Raw genomic sequence first — 19,111 nt, 5'->3', positions numbered from 1 at the left:
AATGGCAGGAATTTGCTCAGGCCTGTCCAGCCATTGGAGAGTCTACAGTCCAGGTCTCCACATCCAAGTCCCTGCTGGCCTGGACTGTAAGACATCCCCTGTTCCACATGTACTGAGTACTTGTAGTGTGCAGAGCTCTGCACTGTGCCTCAGTGTGTGTGTGTGTGTACATGCTCAATCGTGTCCAACTCTTCGCAGCCATGGACTGTTGCCCACCAGGGTCTTCTGTCCATGGTATTTTCCAGGCAAGAATATTGGAGTGGGTTGCCATTTCCTCCTCCAGGGGATCTCCCCAACCCAGGGACTGAACCCACATCTCTTGCATCTCCTGCATTGGCGGGTGCATTCTTTACCACTAGCGCCACCTGGGAAGCCTGTGCCTCAGGTTAGGTAAGAATGTCTCCAAATAAAATATTACAGTTGTTCTCAAACTTGTGGATTTTATGGACCAATTAAAAATTAAGGGGATGGACATAGGTTTGACAATTATAATTTTTCCAAGAATAGGTTTTCCAGAAGTCCTACTTTCATCATGTTTTGTAACAAGAAAGAAAGAATATTTAAAATCAGAACAGGAATGATATTTCAAATTTAAAAGCTGACTAGATGTTACCATATTTTATTGTTTTTAGTTGCTAAGTTGTGTCCAAATGTTTTGCGACCCCATGGACTGAGCCCTCCAGGTTTCCTTTGAATATGGGATTCCCCAGGCAAGAATACTGGAGTGGGTTGCCATTTCCTTCTCCAGGGGATCTTCTCCACCCAGGAATCGAACTCATGTCTCCTATATTAGCAGGTGGGTTCTTTACTACTGAGCTACCAGGGAAGTTCAAATGTTACCATATAAGGATTATTGATTTTTCTCTTTCACCTCTGACTGGCAAAAGTGTCATCATGGACCGAAACCCATCTGTGAACCTGAATTAGAAGACCTGGTTCTGTCCCGAGGACCTCATGTTTTGATCTAAGGGGACCTGGGGATTGGCTCAGATATCCTCTGGGCAAGGATGGCCCATAGTGTTGGAGTGTGATTGGCACGTGGACAGAGCCAGTCCAGGCCTTTCTCCTGATGCCCAGAGGCTGGGGAATAGGAGAGTTCTGGGGAACGCCTCTGGGAGCTCTGTCCTCAGCTGTCTGACGTTATCGTTTCCATCTGGAGGCTTTGATCTGAGAATTAGCCGAGGCTGTCCCATCCATGGAGGTTGGAGCACTGGCCAGAAAACCTGAGCCTGGGGTCATTGTACCAACTTCTCTTCTTGGCTGTGTGACCTTGGACTAGTCCCTGAATCTCTCTGGGCAGCTTTCCTTGGCTCACAGGGCACATGTAAAGATAACCTCTCATATAGCAAGTATATAATCCTATGGCCACAGGGGCTTTTTAAAAAGCAGTTGCTCCAAGATCCCAGAGCACCCTCTGGCTCCCTCTTCAGAACCCTTCCCCATACCCCATGGCCCCCAGGTCTTCATGTAACCTGAGATCTACCCAGGGAGATCATTGTTTTCCCAGCCTCTTGCTCCTTCAGGCCTTGATTCCCTCAACATGACCCTGACACCTCGCAATTGCCCCTGGGTTCTGTGTGGTTGACTCACTGTCAGCACCTGTCCCCTCTGGTGCCAGCTCCAGCCTGGATACCCTTGCCCGGACTCTGTGGTGACCCCAGGCAGGGGCTCTTCCTGCTATCGGGTGGTGGAGACCGCAGTTGACTCTCCCTCGACTCCTTCCCATTATCCCTCATTCCAAAGGCCAAGAGGAGCCAAAAAATGACTCTCTGTTGGCTCTTCTGGGCTCCAGGGGCTTCCCCCAGCCTCACAGCATCCTCCCCTCCTGCCTCTTGTCATGCCAGCAAGAGGGACTTGCTGGGACTGCCGGCTGCCGACCCTCTGCCGGCTTAGGGAAAACCCTGTCTTTCCCTCCCTCCTTCCTATTCTTTTCATCCTTCCTCCAGCCCCCTGGCCCCCCAGGTCCTCTCCCTCTCAGCCCTTATCTGCCCCAGGATCTGACCTGCAGATGCACTCATGGCTCGGCGTGCTCCTGACCCTGGGATGGCATCACCGCCCAGCCTGCCTGCCCCGGGGCCAGCTCCGGCCTGCTCTCCTTCCCTTTAAAAGCCCCCATGTCTTGAAGCTGATTAAAACAAACACAGCTCATATTTTTGTTCTTAATCCAATTCTGTGCTGGGCTAGGGTTGGGGAGGGAGGATAGGATGACAGAAGCACATTCCTCGCCGTGCCAGGAGAACCAGACCAGGTGCCCGCCAAGAACTCTGCAGCGGCTGGGGCGGCCATGGGCCCGAGTGGGGTGCTGCCTGACCTTAGCAGAGCCCCTCCCTGAGCAGGTCAGGAGGAAGGGCACGCTCTCCAGGCCCTCCCAGGAGGGGAATGAGAGGCCCTTCCGGGAGCAGAGGAGCCAGCTGGGGGGCAGGGGCTCCAAATAGAGGCCTTTATTCTCTCTAGTCTGGAAACAAGACAAGATCCTCTTGTCTCAGCCAACCCCTGCCGGTGACATCCGTGCTTAGCACTTGGCCTTGGCGTTCCTTAGGACACACAACCCCAGATATGTGCTGTGGACACCTTCCCTTGGTAGGTTTGGCCCATAGGTCCCCGAGGACTCTTACTGTCTGAGCCAGAAGTGATGCCTCCATCACCCGGAAATTCCCAATGAAAGGACTGCCTGCCACAGAACATGGAGAGGAGGGAGGGCCCAGTGATGCTGTATACAGTCCAGAGGCCTGGGCTTGAACCTTCCTCTGCCACCTACCTGTTATAGTGTGGCAAGTTATTTCATCTCTTACACTTCAGATTCATCGTCTGTAAAATGAGGGTAGAAGCAGCAGTACCCGCCTCATAGGAGTGTGAGCTGAGAACACAAACACTCAGAACAGTGTCTGGCCCTGTATTGTAAACTGCACTAAATATACGATCTCTATTTGGCGTGTACTGGAATCCCAGGGACGGGGGCACCTGGTGGGCTGCCATCTCTGGGGTCGCACAGAGTTGGACACGACTGAAGCGACTTAGCAGCAGCAGCAGCAGCAGCACTATATTCTGGAGCCATACTATATGCCACTACTATAAGAAATGTTGATTGTTGTTGTTTGCGAAGGCAGCTGGAGGTAATCCTGGGTCCATCATCTGATAGCTGTGTGGTCCTAGGCAATCATGCCTGTTCTGTGTGCCTCAGTTTTGCACCTGTAAAATGCAAGCAGCCTCAACTTCAGAGGGTGATGGTGAGGTTTAAACATAATGATAACCATGGAAGCGCCTGGCACTGTGCATGGCCTATGTTTATGGAATCTTAAAAAATTATGTGATCTCATTGTTAAATGAGACCTTAAGAGACACTCTGGTACAAGAGAGGAGGGAGGAAGATGGTTAAATCAAATAAAGATGGAAAGAGGAGAAAGAAAAGGTAAAAACAAAGTGAAATGGTCCACAGCATGAGAATTGGAGGGAGATTAATGAAGAGGAAGAGGAGAGAATGAGAAGGGAGAGGAAAAATGAAAAAAAGAAAAGAGCAGAGAAGGAGCTTGATACAGAAGACAATCAAGAAAGGAGGGGCAGTGAGCAGGATGGAGCGGGGATCCTGGCAGACCTCAGTGAGGGGTCTTGGGGTCTACTTTGGGAGCCTGGAGGCAGGAGAAGATGGGAGCAGGTGGAGACTCTGGCCGCTTCTTCCTTTCCACCAGCCTTCACATCTCCCAAGCTGGGGACCACACCCCCTGCCCTATTCCCACTGCCCAAACACTCAGAGCCAGAGCATTCTCTGTACTAAGGAGGAGAGGCTTCTGGGATGAAGTTCCAGCTCTACATTGGAGAGATGCTTAACAATCTGCACCCCCCCACACCCCCCATGCCACATCCTTACAAGCCTATAGGCTCAGTCTTTCAGGGCCAAACAAGATCTTCAAAATCCATTGTTTGATATACACTAACATATGTAAAACAGATAGCCAGTGGGAATTTGCTGTATGACTCAGGGACCTCAAACCAGGGCTCTGTGACAACCTCGAGGGGTGGGATGGGGTGGGAGGTGGGAGGGAGGCTCACGAGGGAAGGAACATATGTTTACCTATGGCTGATCCATGTTGATGTATGGCAGAAACCAACACAATGTTGTAATTATTCTTCAATTAAAAATAAATAAGAAAAAAAATCCATTGTTTGAACGCTAGTCTGACTGGCTCACCTGCCTGGCTAGCTCCAGAACAGGCTGAATCTCTCTTAGGACAAGACCCTCCCTGCCCTTCAGGAGCATTTGCTGAGCCCCTTCTGAGGCTGATCCATGGTTACTCTGGCTTTAGATCAGTCAGTCCGTCAGCACCAACTTGGTGAGGCCTTATTCTGAGCCCTGTCAAAGGACAGAGGGGCCAGTCAGAGGGACACCTCAGAAGACTGCCTGGCCCATGGAGGCTGGGTGACCAGCTGGGCCTTGCTGAGATATCCTTGCCTCCCTGGTGCAAGGCTCCCTCGTTCTCCTTCCCTGCCCCATTGGTCACTAGGCCTGGGCTCTGATAATTCCCCACACCACAGCTAGAAACCACAATGTATCAGTAGGTCAGGGGGAGGGGGACTAGAAATGGCCCGTAAAAGCCTCGGGCTCCCCATAAATGCCGAGCAGGCCTTTGAAAGCCCAAAGCACTTTTATGTGCTAGTTAAAGGGCCTTCCTGTTGTGTCGCCAGGATTTACAGGGAGGTGGGTGGGGGAGTGGGGTGAGGTGAGGCCAAGTGCAGCCTCCACCTACTGACACTCCCTGGGCTTTTCGAGCTTCAACCTTCTGGGTCCCAGAGGAGAAAGGAGGAAGGGGAGGGCTTCGCGACTTCTTGGCTGTCACACTCCATTTACCAAGCAGGGACTGCGAGTCTCCTCCTTGGCCTTTGAGATCCTGAACCAGCTCACTGGGGCAGTGATGACCAAGGCAGGGACGTATTCCAGGCCAGCAGCGCCCACAGCTGTGGGCAACGAGAGGCCAGGCTACCCGTGTGGTGTTCAAGCACATAGGAGTAGGAGAGTCCAAATGGCTTTGTTTGGAGAGATTGTGCCATCACCAGTCTCGCTGTGCCCTGTGTCTGATGCCAGCATTAAGGGATCACGGGGAGAGAGCCGGGAATCTGCTCCAATCTCGACTCTGTGAGTTACTGATGCCTGTCCATCAACATACCTCCATGGGGCACCCTGTAGGAATGCTATGTCAATGAATTTAAACTTCAAAAAATAAAAAGGGAAAAGACCAATGAAGTTAGTGTGCTATTCTGGCTACCATCTGTCATGGAAAAATGAGTTTACTTTCCTCTCTGCAAGAGCGGAAAAGGACCCTCCCTGACCCGTGTGGAGGGGCGAGTTGCCCCTCTTTGTTGCCCCAGCATCATGTGAAGACCCAGCGTGTTCTGAAGAACCAAGAACCCACTGCTGTGCATGTGTGTGCTCAGTTATGTCTGACTCTTTGTGATTCCATGGACTGCAGCCTGCCAGGCTCCTGTGTCCATGGGATTCTCCAGGCAAGAATACTGGAGTGGGTTACCGTTCCTATTCCAGAGGATCTTCCCAACCCAGGAATCTAACCCACCTCTCCTGTGTCTCCTGCATTGGCAGGCGGATTCTTCACCACTGTGCCACCTGGAAAGCACATCCCTGGAGCCAGGCATTGTGCCTGGTGATTCACTCACATTGTCCCATATTGTCCCATTTCAACCTCCCACTGCTCTGCAAGGGAGACACCAGCATCCTCCCCATTTTATAGTTCAGAACAGAGAACTGGCAAGTGCCAACCTCTTCTCCTATATCAGACCCATTTGAGAAACAATATGTGCATTCTCCCCTTTCATCCTCCCGACCTCCCAGCTAAGTAATATCAACCCTGATTTGCTTATGAGGAAATGGAGGCCCACAGGAGTTTGTTGACTCAGGGAAGGTCCAGGTGAGTAGTACCCAGCCGAGTGCCTTACTCCTCCCTTTGTTTCACTGGAGCTGTGGGTCTCCCGCTGTGCTTGTGCTCAGATGCCAGCATTGGGAGTGGGGAGAAGAGCCCCACTCCTCTGCTGATGTCTGAGGAGTCTCAGCTTTTGGCCCTCAGGCCTAACTTGTCTTTGTTTTTCTAACAGCCCCATCCCCTTGCTCTAGCTGCCCTCTCCTGGATCACTTCATCCCTCCTGGGGAGCAGCAGCCACAGCACTCTCAGCCTCCTGGGCGTGAGACCCTGGGGCCCTGTACACAGGCAGGGGGATTTCTGCATTGACCTCGCTCTGACCCCTGTCCCCAGCCTGCTGGCCCCAGGTGCCCATTGTGGCCTCAGGCCTCTGGCATTCTTCCCTGACGCTGCAGCTCCCCTCTGCTCCTCTGTGACCCTATTGAGTTTCCCCAGGTCTGGCCAAACACACACTGCCATATGGGAGAGAGTTACATTTCCTGTATATGTGTCAAAATATCTGAGCGGATGTGAAATAGATCAGACATGTATAAAAATAAACTTTTACGGGGTGACTGACTACTCCCCTCCAAGGGGAATCAGCGATGCACTCTTCATCTGGGGCCCAGAAGGTTGGCTAGGGCCATGGGGACCATTCCCCACACCCGGCTCCCCATGGCTGTCCCCCCTCACTTCCTCAGGCTAGGCGCCGGCTCTTCTCCTGGAAGGCATTCTCCCAGGGGTCCACAGGCATGGGGACCCTCCAGAAGAGGGCTGAAAGCAGCAAGCTACCTCTCTGGCCCCACTTTCTTGTTGGGAGTAGCAGGTCTTGCTCTTTGAGTTCCCTTTCCTCTGGCAATCTATGATTCTACCACCCTGGGGTCCCCAGGCTAGGCCACAGTAGGGCTGTCTCATCACCTCTTCTGTTGAGCAGAACAGGAGGGTTACACGTCAGTTGTCCTCTTCCTGCTGCATTAGTGTGAGGCCTGGTGGACTGGGAGCTCAGGGTTCTCTCTGTCTAGGCACCCCTGCTTGAGTTTACCACAAAGGCTTGTGAAAAGCATCTGTGTGTCAAGGGCATTTTGCCCATCCTCCTGCTTCGGGCTAACTGGTTCAATTAAACAAGGCTTTTTCTCTTTATTGGGCTTTCCGGGTGACACTAGAGGTAAAGAACCTGCCTGCCAGTGCAGGAGACGTAAGAGACACGAGTTCGATCCCCAGGTCGGGAAGATCTCCTGGAGGCTGGCATGGCAACCCACTCGGGTATTCTTGCCTGGAGAATCCCATGGACAGAGGGGCCTGTCTACAGTCCATAGGGTTGCAAAATCCATAGAGTCGCAAAGAGTCGGACATGACTGAAGTGACTTAGCATGCACACATGCACATTCTCTTTATTGCTAAAAGTTTACAGAAAGCAGCACACCAGCTTTACGTCAGAAAATGTCCCCCTAATTGTTACCCTAAATTCTTCTGCACCAAGATCCCCTTTTACCCTTCTCCTCAGTCATGAGCTAGAGAGGATGCTCTGTGGTTTTGGACAGCCCAGGAGATTCCTGCGCTGACCACTCTGTGACCCCTGAAGCAACTGAGGGGAGAAGAGCCTCTGTGCCAACCCATGAGAGTCCCACCAGACCCCATTCTTGGGCCACTGGTTTCTGTCTGGCAAAGAACCCAGCCTGGTTACTTCTGTCTTTGCTCAGCCAAAGGGCCAGAGGGTCTCAGGGCTGAAGACCAGATCTCCAGCACATAAACTTGGTCAGAAGCCAGGGTCTAGATTCCATTTCCCCACAACTCTCCAGGCTGGAGGCTTCCTCTTCTCCTCTTGTCTCCCACACCCTGCTTTCTGGTCCTGGGCCATCACTGCAGACACCCTACTCCTATAGACACCGGCATCTGATGGACATCTGCAAGCCAGTGTCCAGAGTTAGGGCTACAAGACCAGCTCTTGGGCTGCAAGACCAGCTCTCAGCTTCCAATCAGCCTGACTCTTCCATCTCCAGGCCACTGCCCACTGCTTCCCAGGCCTCTTTGAAGCACCTTGTGTCCAGACCAACTGAAAATGCCAATTTTCAAATTCAGTTATTGAATCTGAGGTGCAGAGTTCTGCTAAGTGGGAATACATGGGTATTAATATACTAAGAATGTCAATGGGGGGCAGTATTTTGGAGAGGCCAAGGGAAGGACAGGTCTGACAGCTTGCTCATGGCCCCCTGGGTATTCTCTAGTTCTCTTCAAGACAAAGAACCCCTGCCATAACCCTAACCCTGCCATTCGAGACACTTAACTCTTAATCAGGTCCCTGTGAGTGAGAATAATGAGTTGACTTGTCTAGGAGCCCCAGGAGCACTTGTTAGTGAATGAACTTAATGTCCAACATGGTATTTTTACAGCTGAGAAGCTCTTGAGCCCTTGTTGGTGACCTCGGGCAGGCTATCACCTGGGAGTTCAGGCTGCCAGTCTAGCAGGTGGTCTCTTGGCTTTCGATACCCAGGCTGACTGAGTTCTGATCATCTCCTAGGAGGTGAGGCAGCCTCTGATTGGGCCCAAGTTCTTCCATTGGTTGATATACCCCATGCTGTTCCCTGGAACATCCAACCAGCTGTGGGCTGGATTAGAAATTTTCCCTCTTGCTTTTGGCTCCCGCCTCTTCTAATGACCAGCTGCATGTGGTTAGTGCTGTCAGCTAGAGGAGCAAGAAGTCACCACGACAGGATCAGCAGTCTGCCCAGCCCAGTGCCCCACCTGCCAGTTGAAACTCCTCGGGGTCATCCAAGCCCAAATCAAATCCAAGTTGACCAGCTGCTTTGTCAGCTGTAGCTTAGCACCTCTCTTCCTGACAGAGGCCTGCCTGCCGAGTCATTTGGTTCCCCCAAGCCCAAGCTCATCTGGTCTGTTCCCAGCTTTCTTTCATCTTTTCTCTCTGGACCTCCATTTTGGTCCCAGCATCTTTGGAGCAGAGTCACATGGGTGGTTATATGCCATCTTCCCTGGCAAGAGCCTGCCTGTAACTCAGAGAAGGGGCAGGTGGGCAAGAATCTCAACTAAGGGCTGGCCTGAGCATCCTCAGGTCAACAGCCAGGCTGAGAGGGTGGCACAAACTGCCCTGTTGGAGGACCAGCCTTGGCATCTCCCCAGGAGCAACAAAGGGCCCCTTTGGTCCTGAAGAATGGGTGTGGCAGCATCTTTAGAGATGCCTACAAATTTCTCCACCCCGACCCCATGGCAGACTCATGAAACCAGCAAGAGCAGGCGGGGTTCAGGGCAGCATTCTGTGGGCACCTCCTCTGTCTTCACTTTTAACACATCATGTTTGATCTTTGCTGCATAGTAGAGGGTTCCTGCCACTCTGATTGATGACACAGATCTTCAAAGGAGCTGTCATCCCTAGAGGGAGGGAAGATTAATCAAAGCTGTTCCCAGGGGGGTATCTATCCACTGATGCTAGGCCCTCTGGGACCCCTCCGTCCCTCAGCCAGGTCTCTGTAGCTGCCACCATTCCGCCTGATCCTGGAGCCCTTTTGCTTCTCCACTTAATCTGGCTTAGATGTGAAGAAATCTTTTTTTCTATTGTTACAAGACAAGACTATAATTTTGTTTTGTTTTAGGAAGCTAAGGGGGGAATGGGCTCAGGAACTGGAAGACACATGATGGGTTACAGAGCATCAATCCTAGTGGAACCACAATCTGCCCCATAACACCATACCTGGCTTGGCACATCAGGCCCCACCTCAGCCGCCAGGACCCTGTAGCTTTCCCTACTCCCTGACCCCAGATGAGGAAGGCAGATTCCTACTGGGCCCCACACATTCTCCCCTACCCCGATCTAAGGGCTTCCCTGGTGGCTCAGCGGCAAAGAATCCACCTGCAATTCAGGAGGTGCGGATTTGATCCCTGGGTCGGGAAGATCCCCTGGAGGAGGAAACGGCAACCCGCTCCAGTATTCTTGCCTGGGAAATCCCATGGAGAGAGGAGCCTGGCGGGCTATAGTCCATGGGGTCACAAACAGTCAGACACAGCTTAGCCACTAAGCAATAACAACCCCGCCCCAGGCCTCTGACACCATCTGATTGGGTGCTGCCCACAGCCTCCCAGAGGACTTTAACATTGGCCTGGGACAAGGCTTTTCATGGTTAGCCCCTGCATGCTGCCCTGACGGACATTTTTATTCTGCCTGAGCTTTTTCCCCAGAGCCCTGTATCTGTCCTTTTTCTAGGACAGAAGAACACAGCTTCTCCCCATCTCACCTGCCCTTCTAGTTGCCCCATCTGCCAAGTCTGAGTCCAGCCTGAGCCCCACCTCTTGCTCCGGGTAAATTGGCAGCTCAGAGTTCCTCCCCACTGTCTAGCGCAGACGTCTGGCACAGATTTAGTGTGTGAGGAATGTTTGTGGAACGCAGGCGTGGATAACCAGCCCTGACTCCAAGCAGCTGACCCCCCCACCCGACCCTCAGTCCCAGGACCCGATGATGGCTCCATCTCTGATGAGTCATTTTACTGATTTCGGAGGCTTTGTAATGCACCCCTCTGAAGTTCAGAGCACATTTAGTGTGTTTAAATGAGCGTCAGGTACCATGGCTACAGCCTGAAGCTGTCTTTTATCATCTGAAACCACGCAGCCAAGGGTGCAGATGGGCTGAGAGGACGCCGGGTGTGGCTCATGGTGGAAGCACCCCCAACTGAGATGACGGGCCACCAGCCACATGACGGACGGGGTCTTCACCAGGGAAGGGCCTGAGAAGGAGGGAACACCCGCTCAGCAGCAGTGCTGGCTGGGTGTTCCTACAGCCCTGGTAGAGCAGAGACGGTGTGGGAAAGAAAGCCCTTTGTGGACCCCAGCTTAGGTTGGCAGTATGTGTGTGTGTGTGTGTGTATAAGAGTGAGCAATAGGTGAGGGCTGCTCCTATGGTGTGCCTACATGCACTGCAAGGATTTAGGGTATGACGTGGATAATTCAGTTTTGGCTGCAGTCAAGAATTCTTGCGTGAAGGTGACTGGTCCCTGCCCAGTTATCCTGCCCCATCTCTCGCCCCCTGCCCACCCCACCCCTACCCACTCCAGCTAGAGTGAGTCCCACACTCTTACACACGGGCTTGTGCCTGCCAGGCTCTCAGTCAAGCTCCTGCTCCCCTTTCAGACACACCAAGCGCCCTCCTGGATGAAGCTTCTCTGACCTAGACCTCCTTCCTGGTGGAGTTGGGAGTTCCTTCCTCTCCATGGTCACGTTTATGCCCAGTGTTAATATGACAGGTTTCTGTGTGTGCGTCCTCCACACAGGGACGTGTCTTCCTATCCTCTCTCCTTGCCTCAGCACCTGGCACAGTGCCCAGCTCAGGGTGGGCACCGATGTCTGTGCCTGGAGCACGGCTGCCCAGAGCATGACCCCTGAGGGTGGAGGGAGGTGACTGCCATCTGCAGGAGGACAGGGCTCATCTCCACATGAGGCTCTGGACCCTGTCCCAGGACTGTGTGCCCAGGCCCAGAGAGGATGGAGGCCCTAGGTCTTGTTGGTTAGGACTGCTGGAGCTGGCCAGGGAGGTCACCAGTGACATCTAGTGGTCACAGTAGGCTGCAGCCCCACAAGGGTTTCCAGAAGGTGTGAGTCTGAGTGGCATGATATATGCACTACACTGGGCTTCTGAGGGGCTCCCAGCCAGTGTGACATCTCCAGCGCGGCAGGCCAGCAGTGCAGGGCAGGACCTAAGTTGTAGGGTGCAAGGACAGAGGCCTGGAGAGAGGCTTGGCAGCCCACAGAAGCTGCAGCCACATCCCGGGGCTCCCAAGGCCCGCTGTGGTCCCCTGCCCTCCATCTGCTCCAGCTCCCTCTCCCTGCCTGCCCAGGCTTGGGCCTATCTGCCTCAACCTCGGCCCCTAAAACAGTGTCAGAGGGCTTTGGGTCCCCACTGGAGCAGCCACAGACCACTTGGGTACGGCTGCTGAGACAGCCAGTGCCACCCAGTGGATGAGGGATGGATGATGGGCCTCATTTACCTACTGAACACCTGCGTGCCAGGCATCCTGGAGAGCCCCCAAGGCCAGGGCCACCTAAAGAGCTGCCTGCTTGGTCCCAGGCCAGCCCTCACTGGCCTGGCCTGAGCAGCTCTGGGAGACCCCTCCTCAAGGGGCAGGGGTTCCCTGATCACTGCTACAGACAGCGGCACAGACTCCACAGTGGTGGCCTGAGGGCAGGTTCAACGCGGGGCTGTGTCTGGGGACTGGCCTGTGTTCTGCCTGCCTGCTGGTCAGCTCTCTCCCCTGCGGGCCTTGCAGAGCGCCACGTGTGTGCTCAGGAAGTGCTGAAGGTGGGGCTGCCTGGCATGGAGGAGGCAGGGGCTGCTGGAACCAGGACTTCAGGCTCTCCACATCTGAACTCCACTTTCTCTGCTAGTTTTTCCCGTGAACCATTTCCAGACTGTAAGGCAAGGGGAAGAGGGACACTGTTCTCAGCAGGGAGGCCTGCAGAGGTGTTCACTGTCCTTTCTTTGCAGTAACAATTCCTTCCCGTTTCTCCTTCTCCCCCTCCTTCCTTTCCTGGCACAAATGTCCTTTTGTCCCTTCTCCCTGCCGCCTCTGCACGGCTCCTCTGCCTGCCCCTCACTCCTCTTATCCCTCTGGACTCCTCTCCTTTCTGAGCATGGTCTGTGCTCAGCCCGCGCGTTCTCCACCCCCTCCTCTCTCCACTGTTTCTGTGGTTCCACCTGCCTTCCTTCTGCTTGCTTTGTCTCCATCCCCCCATTTCTCAGTATCTCTCAGTCCCCTTCCAGCTAGCATCCCGTCCCCTCTGCCCCACCTCCCCTGGAAGGCCAGCTTGACATTTCTAAGTGTAATAATAACTTGATAACTTACCCGGAGAGCGAGGTGGGTAGGGGCATAATGTCCCTTGCTCATGAGCCTTTGGAGCAGCCGCAGTCAGTGGTTGTAGATTAGCCAAAGCTCAGGGCACCGCCACTGCCAGCTGCCAACCAGCATCTCCTGGCCCCTTCATGCCCTTGACCTGCTGGGTCTGCAGAGGCTGCTGGGCTGCCTACCTGTGCCAGCAAGAGGGCTCAGCCCATTTGTGGGGCATCACACATGGGCATGTAGCTTCATGCAATGGAGTCTTCCCCTGAGAGTTGGGGGTAACAGCTCACATTTCCAAGTTTTTATAAATACACACTGAATGTCTTTATGGGTCAGGCACTGTGCAGGGTCCTGGGGGCATGACCTGTCTCTTGAGACCTTCACAAGGGAGGGGAGGCATTAGAGGAAGCAAATGAGATTCAAGGAGCAGGCTGCTCCAGGTGGCCCCAGGCTGACCGCTGGACGCTTGGCTTTTATCCTACAGAGTTCAAGCCCTTGTGTGCCAATGTCCCAGAGTCCTACACCAAGGGCTCCAGGCACCAAGTGTTCTCCCTCCCCCTCCTCCTCTCCTGAAGACTTTATGCTGGTTTTCCTGTGACACGATTGCACTTAAAGTTGTTTGTCAGAGGGGCTGGGACCCACCACTGACCAGTGTTCTCTCTGTACACATTTGTTCCTTTCCCTCAAGTCACAAAACCCACTCATTCCCACTAATCTTCCTCCCTAATTATGGCAATCGTTGTCTGATTGCCTGCTCTGATTACACAACTGCATTTTCTCATGCTAATTGCATAATGAAGACAAGCAATCGCCTGGGAAAAAATTATGAAATTTCCAAGCTCCAAATATGATTTGAGGGCCCAACAAGGTTCCTCCATTACTGGGGAGGGCAATGGGGGCTCCAACACAGAGGGCAGGGGTCAGTGGTGACCATCTCTCCTAAAGGGGACACGCTAATTCTAAGGCTTCTGTCCGTATGGCCCCCTAGCACACTGGGACTCTCTAGATCAGGAAGTGGATTTATGTGACCCAGCAGCTCTGGCCCTTGAAGCCTTGGTCACAGAGGTGCCAGTCTGCAAGTGCCCACTAGCTTTGAGGAGCCAGAGTCTGAGCTGTGGTCTCACCTGTTTCTAGAAGCCCAGGCCTAACCTTTCTTCCCCAGTGGCTGGGGCAAGTCCAGGAGGTCTGGCTGAGGCAGGTAGCTGGCTCTCTTCTTCCTCCAAGCCCAGGACTCGGGCTCCTACTCTTTCCTCATAAATTCCATAGCCTGGGAGAGAGATTGCAGGCCACTCCCCTCCCCGTTTCACTTTCCTTCCATCTCCAGCAGAAGACGACTTAAATCTTGCCCCCAGGAAGCCTTCCTAGGTTAGCTCTGCTCTGGGCATCTTTCACAGTAGCTCCCCCCACCACAACCTTGTCTCTCCCATGGTTTGTCCATCACAGGGTCCTTCCTTCCAGAGGCTAGGAACTCTCAGACGGCCGAAGGGAAACCTCATCCATCCTCAGCTCCCTCAGCAAGACAGACGTCCTGCCATCATGGAGTCCACGGGGCCCCCATGCACTGTATGAACATCTGCAATTTATATCTTATTTCAAATGCACCAAGGGAGGTGGCTGTTTAAAGAATACTATAGAAGATCCTTTGGTAAAGCCTGCACTTTCTGATTTATTTTTTTATGTAATTTTGGATTTTCATTTCTCTGGGGGAGATGGAGAGGCTACAAGCAGGTTCATTCGCTTCCACAGCCTGCTGTTCTGGACCCTGCATCCGTCTGCACGGCTCAGCGTGTTGAAATTTATCATCTGCATTCAACAAACATGTATGTGAGGCCTTCTGTGTACCAGTCTTTGTGTGCTGGAGGCAGGGTTACAGAAACAAATGAGACCCATTCTCTGCCACTGAGAGTCAGTGAGGGAGACACAGATATGTATAGGTACATCAACACAAGTAATGTTCAAGGAGGGTAATGGCTGCACAGAGGCAGGTGGGATTACCTTCACCTAGGACTGGGGAAAGTAGGGAAGGCTTCATGGAGGAAGTGGTTTTTAACCAGCATTTAGAAGCATGAGCTGAAGCATTCTAATGAAACAGGTTAAGTAGAGGAAAAGGCTGGTGGGTGTGGCTGGAGTGGAGGATGCCAAGTGGGGAAGGCTGAGGGGAAGCAGAGACAGGTCATGATGCCCTTGGATGCCAGGCTGAGGAGCTAGGTTTGATTCCAAAAGCAAAAGGGTGAAACCAGATGGTGTCACTCAGAAGAGTGCCGCCCAGTCAGCTGCCCCTTCCCCACCTTCCTCCTCCTCTCCTCTCCCGACCACAGGAGCCCTCTTATTATTTCTGTTCTTCCTTGGAACAAAATCCAAAATCTGCCCTTCCTTTGCATCTCCACCAATCCCAGCCCAGTTCAGGCCCTCACTTTCTTCCAGCCAGTGGCTCAGAATTCATAGTGCATCTCTTCCTCCCAGTCCCGCCCCCTCGGGGCCATTCATTCTTGGGGTGAGATTCCTGACTTTTTAGCTTAGTTTCTTGATGGACTAGAATTTGGTCACCTGCTGGAGGTGAGAACAAGGGTTTGGAGGAAGGAAGAGGACAGCTGAGTCTGTGGCATTCGTGGGTGTTTTCTTCTGCTGTCCAAGGCTGCCAGAGTCAGAGGAGGGGGTGGAGGCAGGCGCAACCTGGGTAAAGAATCAGCCCAGTGCTGTGGAAGGGTGAGGTCTGGAAAGTCCAGGGCTGTTGGCAACAGTCTCAATCAAGTGTAGCCCAGGCCCCAGGGAGAGTAAGGAAAGGGGGAAGAAGAGGGGAGAAGAGGAAAGAACAGGTTCTTGCTGGGAGCAGCCATGGAGCACAAAGTGTCAGGGAGAAGTGAGTGCACCCCTGACAATATTCCCCACCAGCTGCGGGACGTCAGCCAGGCCTCCACGCTCACTCATTTCTAAAGTGCACCCATTGCCTTCCTCATGGACTTAAATGTGTTAGCACATTCACAGGGCTCAGCCCAGGAGACCTTCAAGTTGAGCAGAAAACTACCGAGGCCACAGAAGTTGCTGACACCAGAGGCCCCAGCACGTTCCTTCCTTACTGGCCTCGGAGCCCCGGGCACCCTCGGGCACACAGAGGGCACCGAGCAGATGTCGCAGGAGGCCAAACTCGTGTGTCACCGCTGGCGGTGACAGTAGGTAGCCCCACCATCTCCTCTGGCAGGTGGAGGGTAGGACAGTACCTGCCCCAGAGGCCGGGAGGATTCACTAAGGTTGGCCCTTGCAGCAGACGCTGCCGGCGGCCCAGCCTGAGCCCCTCGGCACTCCCAGTTGCTTAAGATGTGTTCCAGCAGATTCATTTCTGCAAAAGGGGCTGGGCCCCAGGTGGGGTTAGCTGGCTCTGAAATTCAAAGGTCACAAGGGATTTTTTTAGGTTCTAGGGTTTTATTTTGTCTCAGCCCATGAGAGGAGAGTGTATCATCCCAGGTGGTCTGACCCTGGGGTGGGAGCGGCTAGCCGCCATTGCCAGGTTTTACAGTGACTTCTGTGTCCTGGCGCCTCCCTCAGGTAGTCTCATTCTTTTGGTTGAGTGGGCTTTAACTGCGCCAAGAGAGAATTATCTGTGAGTAGGGGATGGGGGTGAGATGGGAGTGGAGAGAGTTAAAGTTACTGCCAGCTCCTGCAAGTCTCTGCCGAAGGGTCTTCTTTGGTCACTGGAGCTGGCTCTGCATGCATTCAGACCACAGGTACCGAGTTAGCACCCCTCTGACCAGAGGCAGGACTGAGCACACACGGATCCAGCTTCTTTACTTCCCCGATGCACAGCTGGTATATTCCATGCGGCCTCCCAAGCTGCCGTTGGGACTAAGAGCTCCTAGTTGACCACAGAGGCCATCTGCACACTGATGCAGTGTGGGCTGCCAACCCTTATCTGTCTCGCTTTCTCGCCCCTGCTTACAGGAGCATCCTGGGGTTACCTCCCAACTATGTATGTGCTTGAAAATCCCTGTCTCTGTGTCTGGGAAACCCAATCCAAGAGGGCGTGTCAAGTGTGTGACAGAAGGAGGACCCTTGATAAATTAGAGCAGGAAGTGTCTATCATGATATGATCTCTCCTTGGGGATGGGTCCCGGCAGAAAGGGCATGAAATAGTGCTGAATGAGGCAACGTGGGCATGTTTCCTTCTGCTGCCCTGTCCTTTGGGCCCTCCTGTCACACCCTCCTGCTCTCCTTTCTCCTAGTCCTATGTTCGCTTTCCCGACCCTCCTTTTTTCCCCTCTTCTCCCCTCATTTCTCCTCTAAAGGAGGAAGGAATGTTCTGTGTCCCAAATGCCCCTCTCATTTCCCTAAAGTCCCACTCTGGAAATGAGCCCTCTGATAAGCGGCATTGTGACATCACCATGCATCAGCCAATGGCTGTCCTCTTGGGCCCGGCCCTCGGCCTCCTGGGACCACTGCCCTCCGTTGATAAGGAGAAGCCACACACATAAACCTTCTCCTACAGAACCCCTTCACCCTCAGGGCAGCCGCCAGAGCATGGATCCCTCCTGAATCTGCTGGCAGCCCGATGTTCCTCACAGTCAAGCTGCTCCTGGGCCGGAGATGTAGCCTGAAGGTGTCAGGACAGGAGAGCGTGGCCATGCTGAAGAAGCTGGTGTCCGAGCGGCTGCATGTGCCAGAGGAGCAGCAGCACCTGCTCTTCCGCGGCCAGCTGCTGGCAGATGACAAGCGGCTCTTCGACTACCGCATTGGGCCCAACGCCTCCATCAGCATGGTCATGCGGCCCCTGGAGAAGCCAGCGCCTGAGGACACCCACCTGCCCCAGCCCCTGTGGCACCACCTGGGCCAGGTCCTGGCCAAACACTTTGGGCCCCAGGACACTGAGGCAATACTGCAGCTGCTGAGGCGGGAGCACGAGGAGTGCCTGCAGAGGATAAGCCTGGGGGACCTGGAGCAGCTGGCACGGTACCTCCTGACCAAGGAGCCACTCGCACAGCCCACTGCGGAGAGGGAGCCTGAGGTTCTGAGTCCCAATAAGGAAAAGGAAAAGGAGGCTGTTCAGTAACCAGCTATCCTGCTTGTTTGCACACTCAAATTCACCCCGCCTCATCCTTAAGTTTTCCCCAGTGACTCCCCACAAGTTCTTGCTGACATAGATGCATCTTTACCCCTTTTTGAAATTTCAGAGCAACTGGAGGGATTTGGGGCCTTTTTCTCCTCTCTTGGGCCTGTGAGTTCCCCTCTGAAACCCAGAGGGATTCCCTCCCCATCACTAGAAGCGGCTCTGGTCGCTCCACGGACAGCCCAAAAGGGGTGGTCACAGGCTGCCCCCACCCTCTGCCCCTCTGGGGGGGCAGCTCCTCCTGGGCTGGGCGGCTTTGCCCCTGCTTCTCCAGCAACAGCCCAGGCTGTCAGCACACCTCCTGGCTCAGAGTCTCCGTGTCTCTAGACAGACTGTCTTTCTCCTTGGGGGCAGAAAGACAGATAATGTGAGTTCATTTCTTCCATCCCCAGGCCATGGCGCCCACCCCCAGACCTCCGATGGCCAAGGGGAAAGGAGTGCCTGGCAGCTGGCACTTGCCCTCTGAGAGAGGCTGTCCCTACTTTCTGCCTGCTCGTGCTTCCACAGCGTAAGGGGCAGAGGCAGCAGAGGTAGGAGTTGGGGAGGGCTTCTGTGTGTAGGCCTGGTGTTCTCAGGGACACACACACACGTGGGAGAGCAGGAAGCCGAGGCTTAGGCTGAAAAGGCAGTTTGCATCGTTGCACACTCACTGTGGTCAGCGTGAGCAGCACAGGGCCGCGCCCCCCTGTGCCCTGCCCCAAATCTCATCAATCACTGGGGCTCACTGAGCCCCCATTTCCTGCCCATCACTGGCCAGGCTTCCTGGGAGCAAAGAGAGTACCAGTCAGGGCCCTTGCTCTCACAGAGCGTGCAGCTTCAGTGGAGAGGTCATACGTGTGACAAGTAAAGCAGCAACATAAAACCAGACTGCAGCCCGTGTGACTACATGCCCAGGTGCCAGCCACCACCTTGCAGGGCGCAGTCCTCACAGACTATAGAAAAGCCAGGCCCCTTTCTCTGTTCTGGTGTGAGAAGGCCCTCGCCAGGGGCTGAGGGGCTCCCACAGCCCGTGTGTGAGAGGGCAGGGCACTCACCAAGAGCCTGGTGCTCTGAAGTCCTTGCAGTGCTGTTACGCAGTGGGTCTGTGGAGAGGAAGGGAAATGGATGAAGCACAATCTAGAAAGGAACTGGAGGCACCCAAGTTCCAAGGCTTCCCAAGTGGCGTTAGTGGTAAAGAACCTGCCTGCCAGTGCAGGAGACATAAGAGACACAAGTTCAACCTCTGGGTCAGGAAGATCCTGTGGAGGAGGGCTTGGCAACCCACTCCAGTATTC

The 19,111-nt window shown here is 53.9% G+C and overlaps 1 protein-coding gene across 1 annotated transcript; it reads left to right on the top strand.

Annotated features, from left to right (window-relative positions):
- Positions 1-16,999: 16,999 nt before the first annotated feature.
- On the top strand, positions 17,000-17,780 carry UBL4B (ubiquitin like 4B). The gene has a single exon (XM_055586881.1). It carries the CDS (start codon positions 17,283-17,285, stop codon positions 17,778-17,780), a length of 498 nt encoding a protein of 165 aa, XP_055442856.1. The 5' UTR covers positions 17,000-17,282.
- The last annotated feature ends 1,331 nt before the right edge of the window (positions 17,781-19,111 follow it).

Source organism: Bubalus kerabau, chromosome 6 (genome assembly GCF_029407905.1).
Source record: "Bubalus kerabau isolate K-KA32 ecotype Philippines breed swamp buffalo chromosome 6, PCC_UOA_SB_1v2, whole genome shotgun sequence".
Lineage (NCBI taxonomy): Eukaryota > Metazoa > Chordata > Mammalia > Artiodactyla > Bovidae > Bubalus > Bubalus kerabau.
The sequence above is the reverse complement of the archived record's forward strand: the minus strand, read 5'-3'. Positions and strand labels throughout refer to the sequence as shown.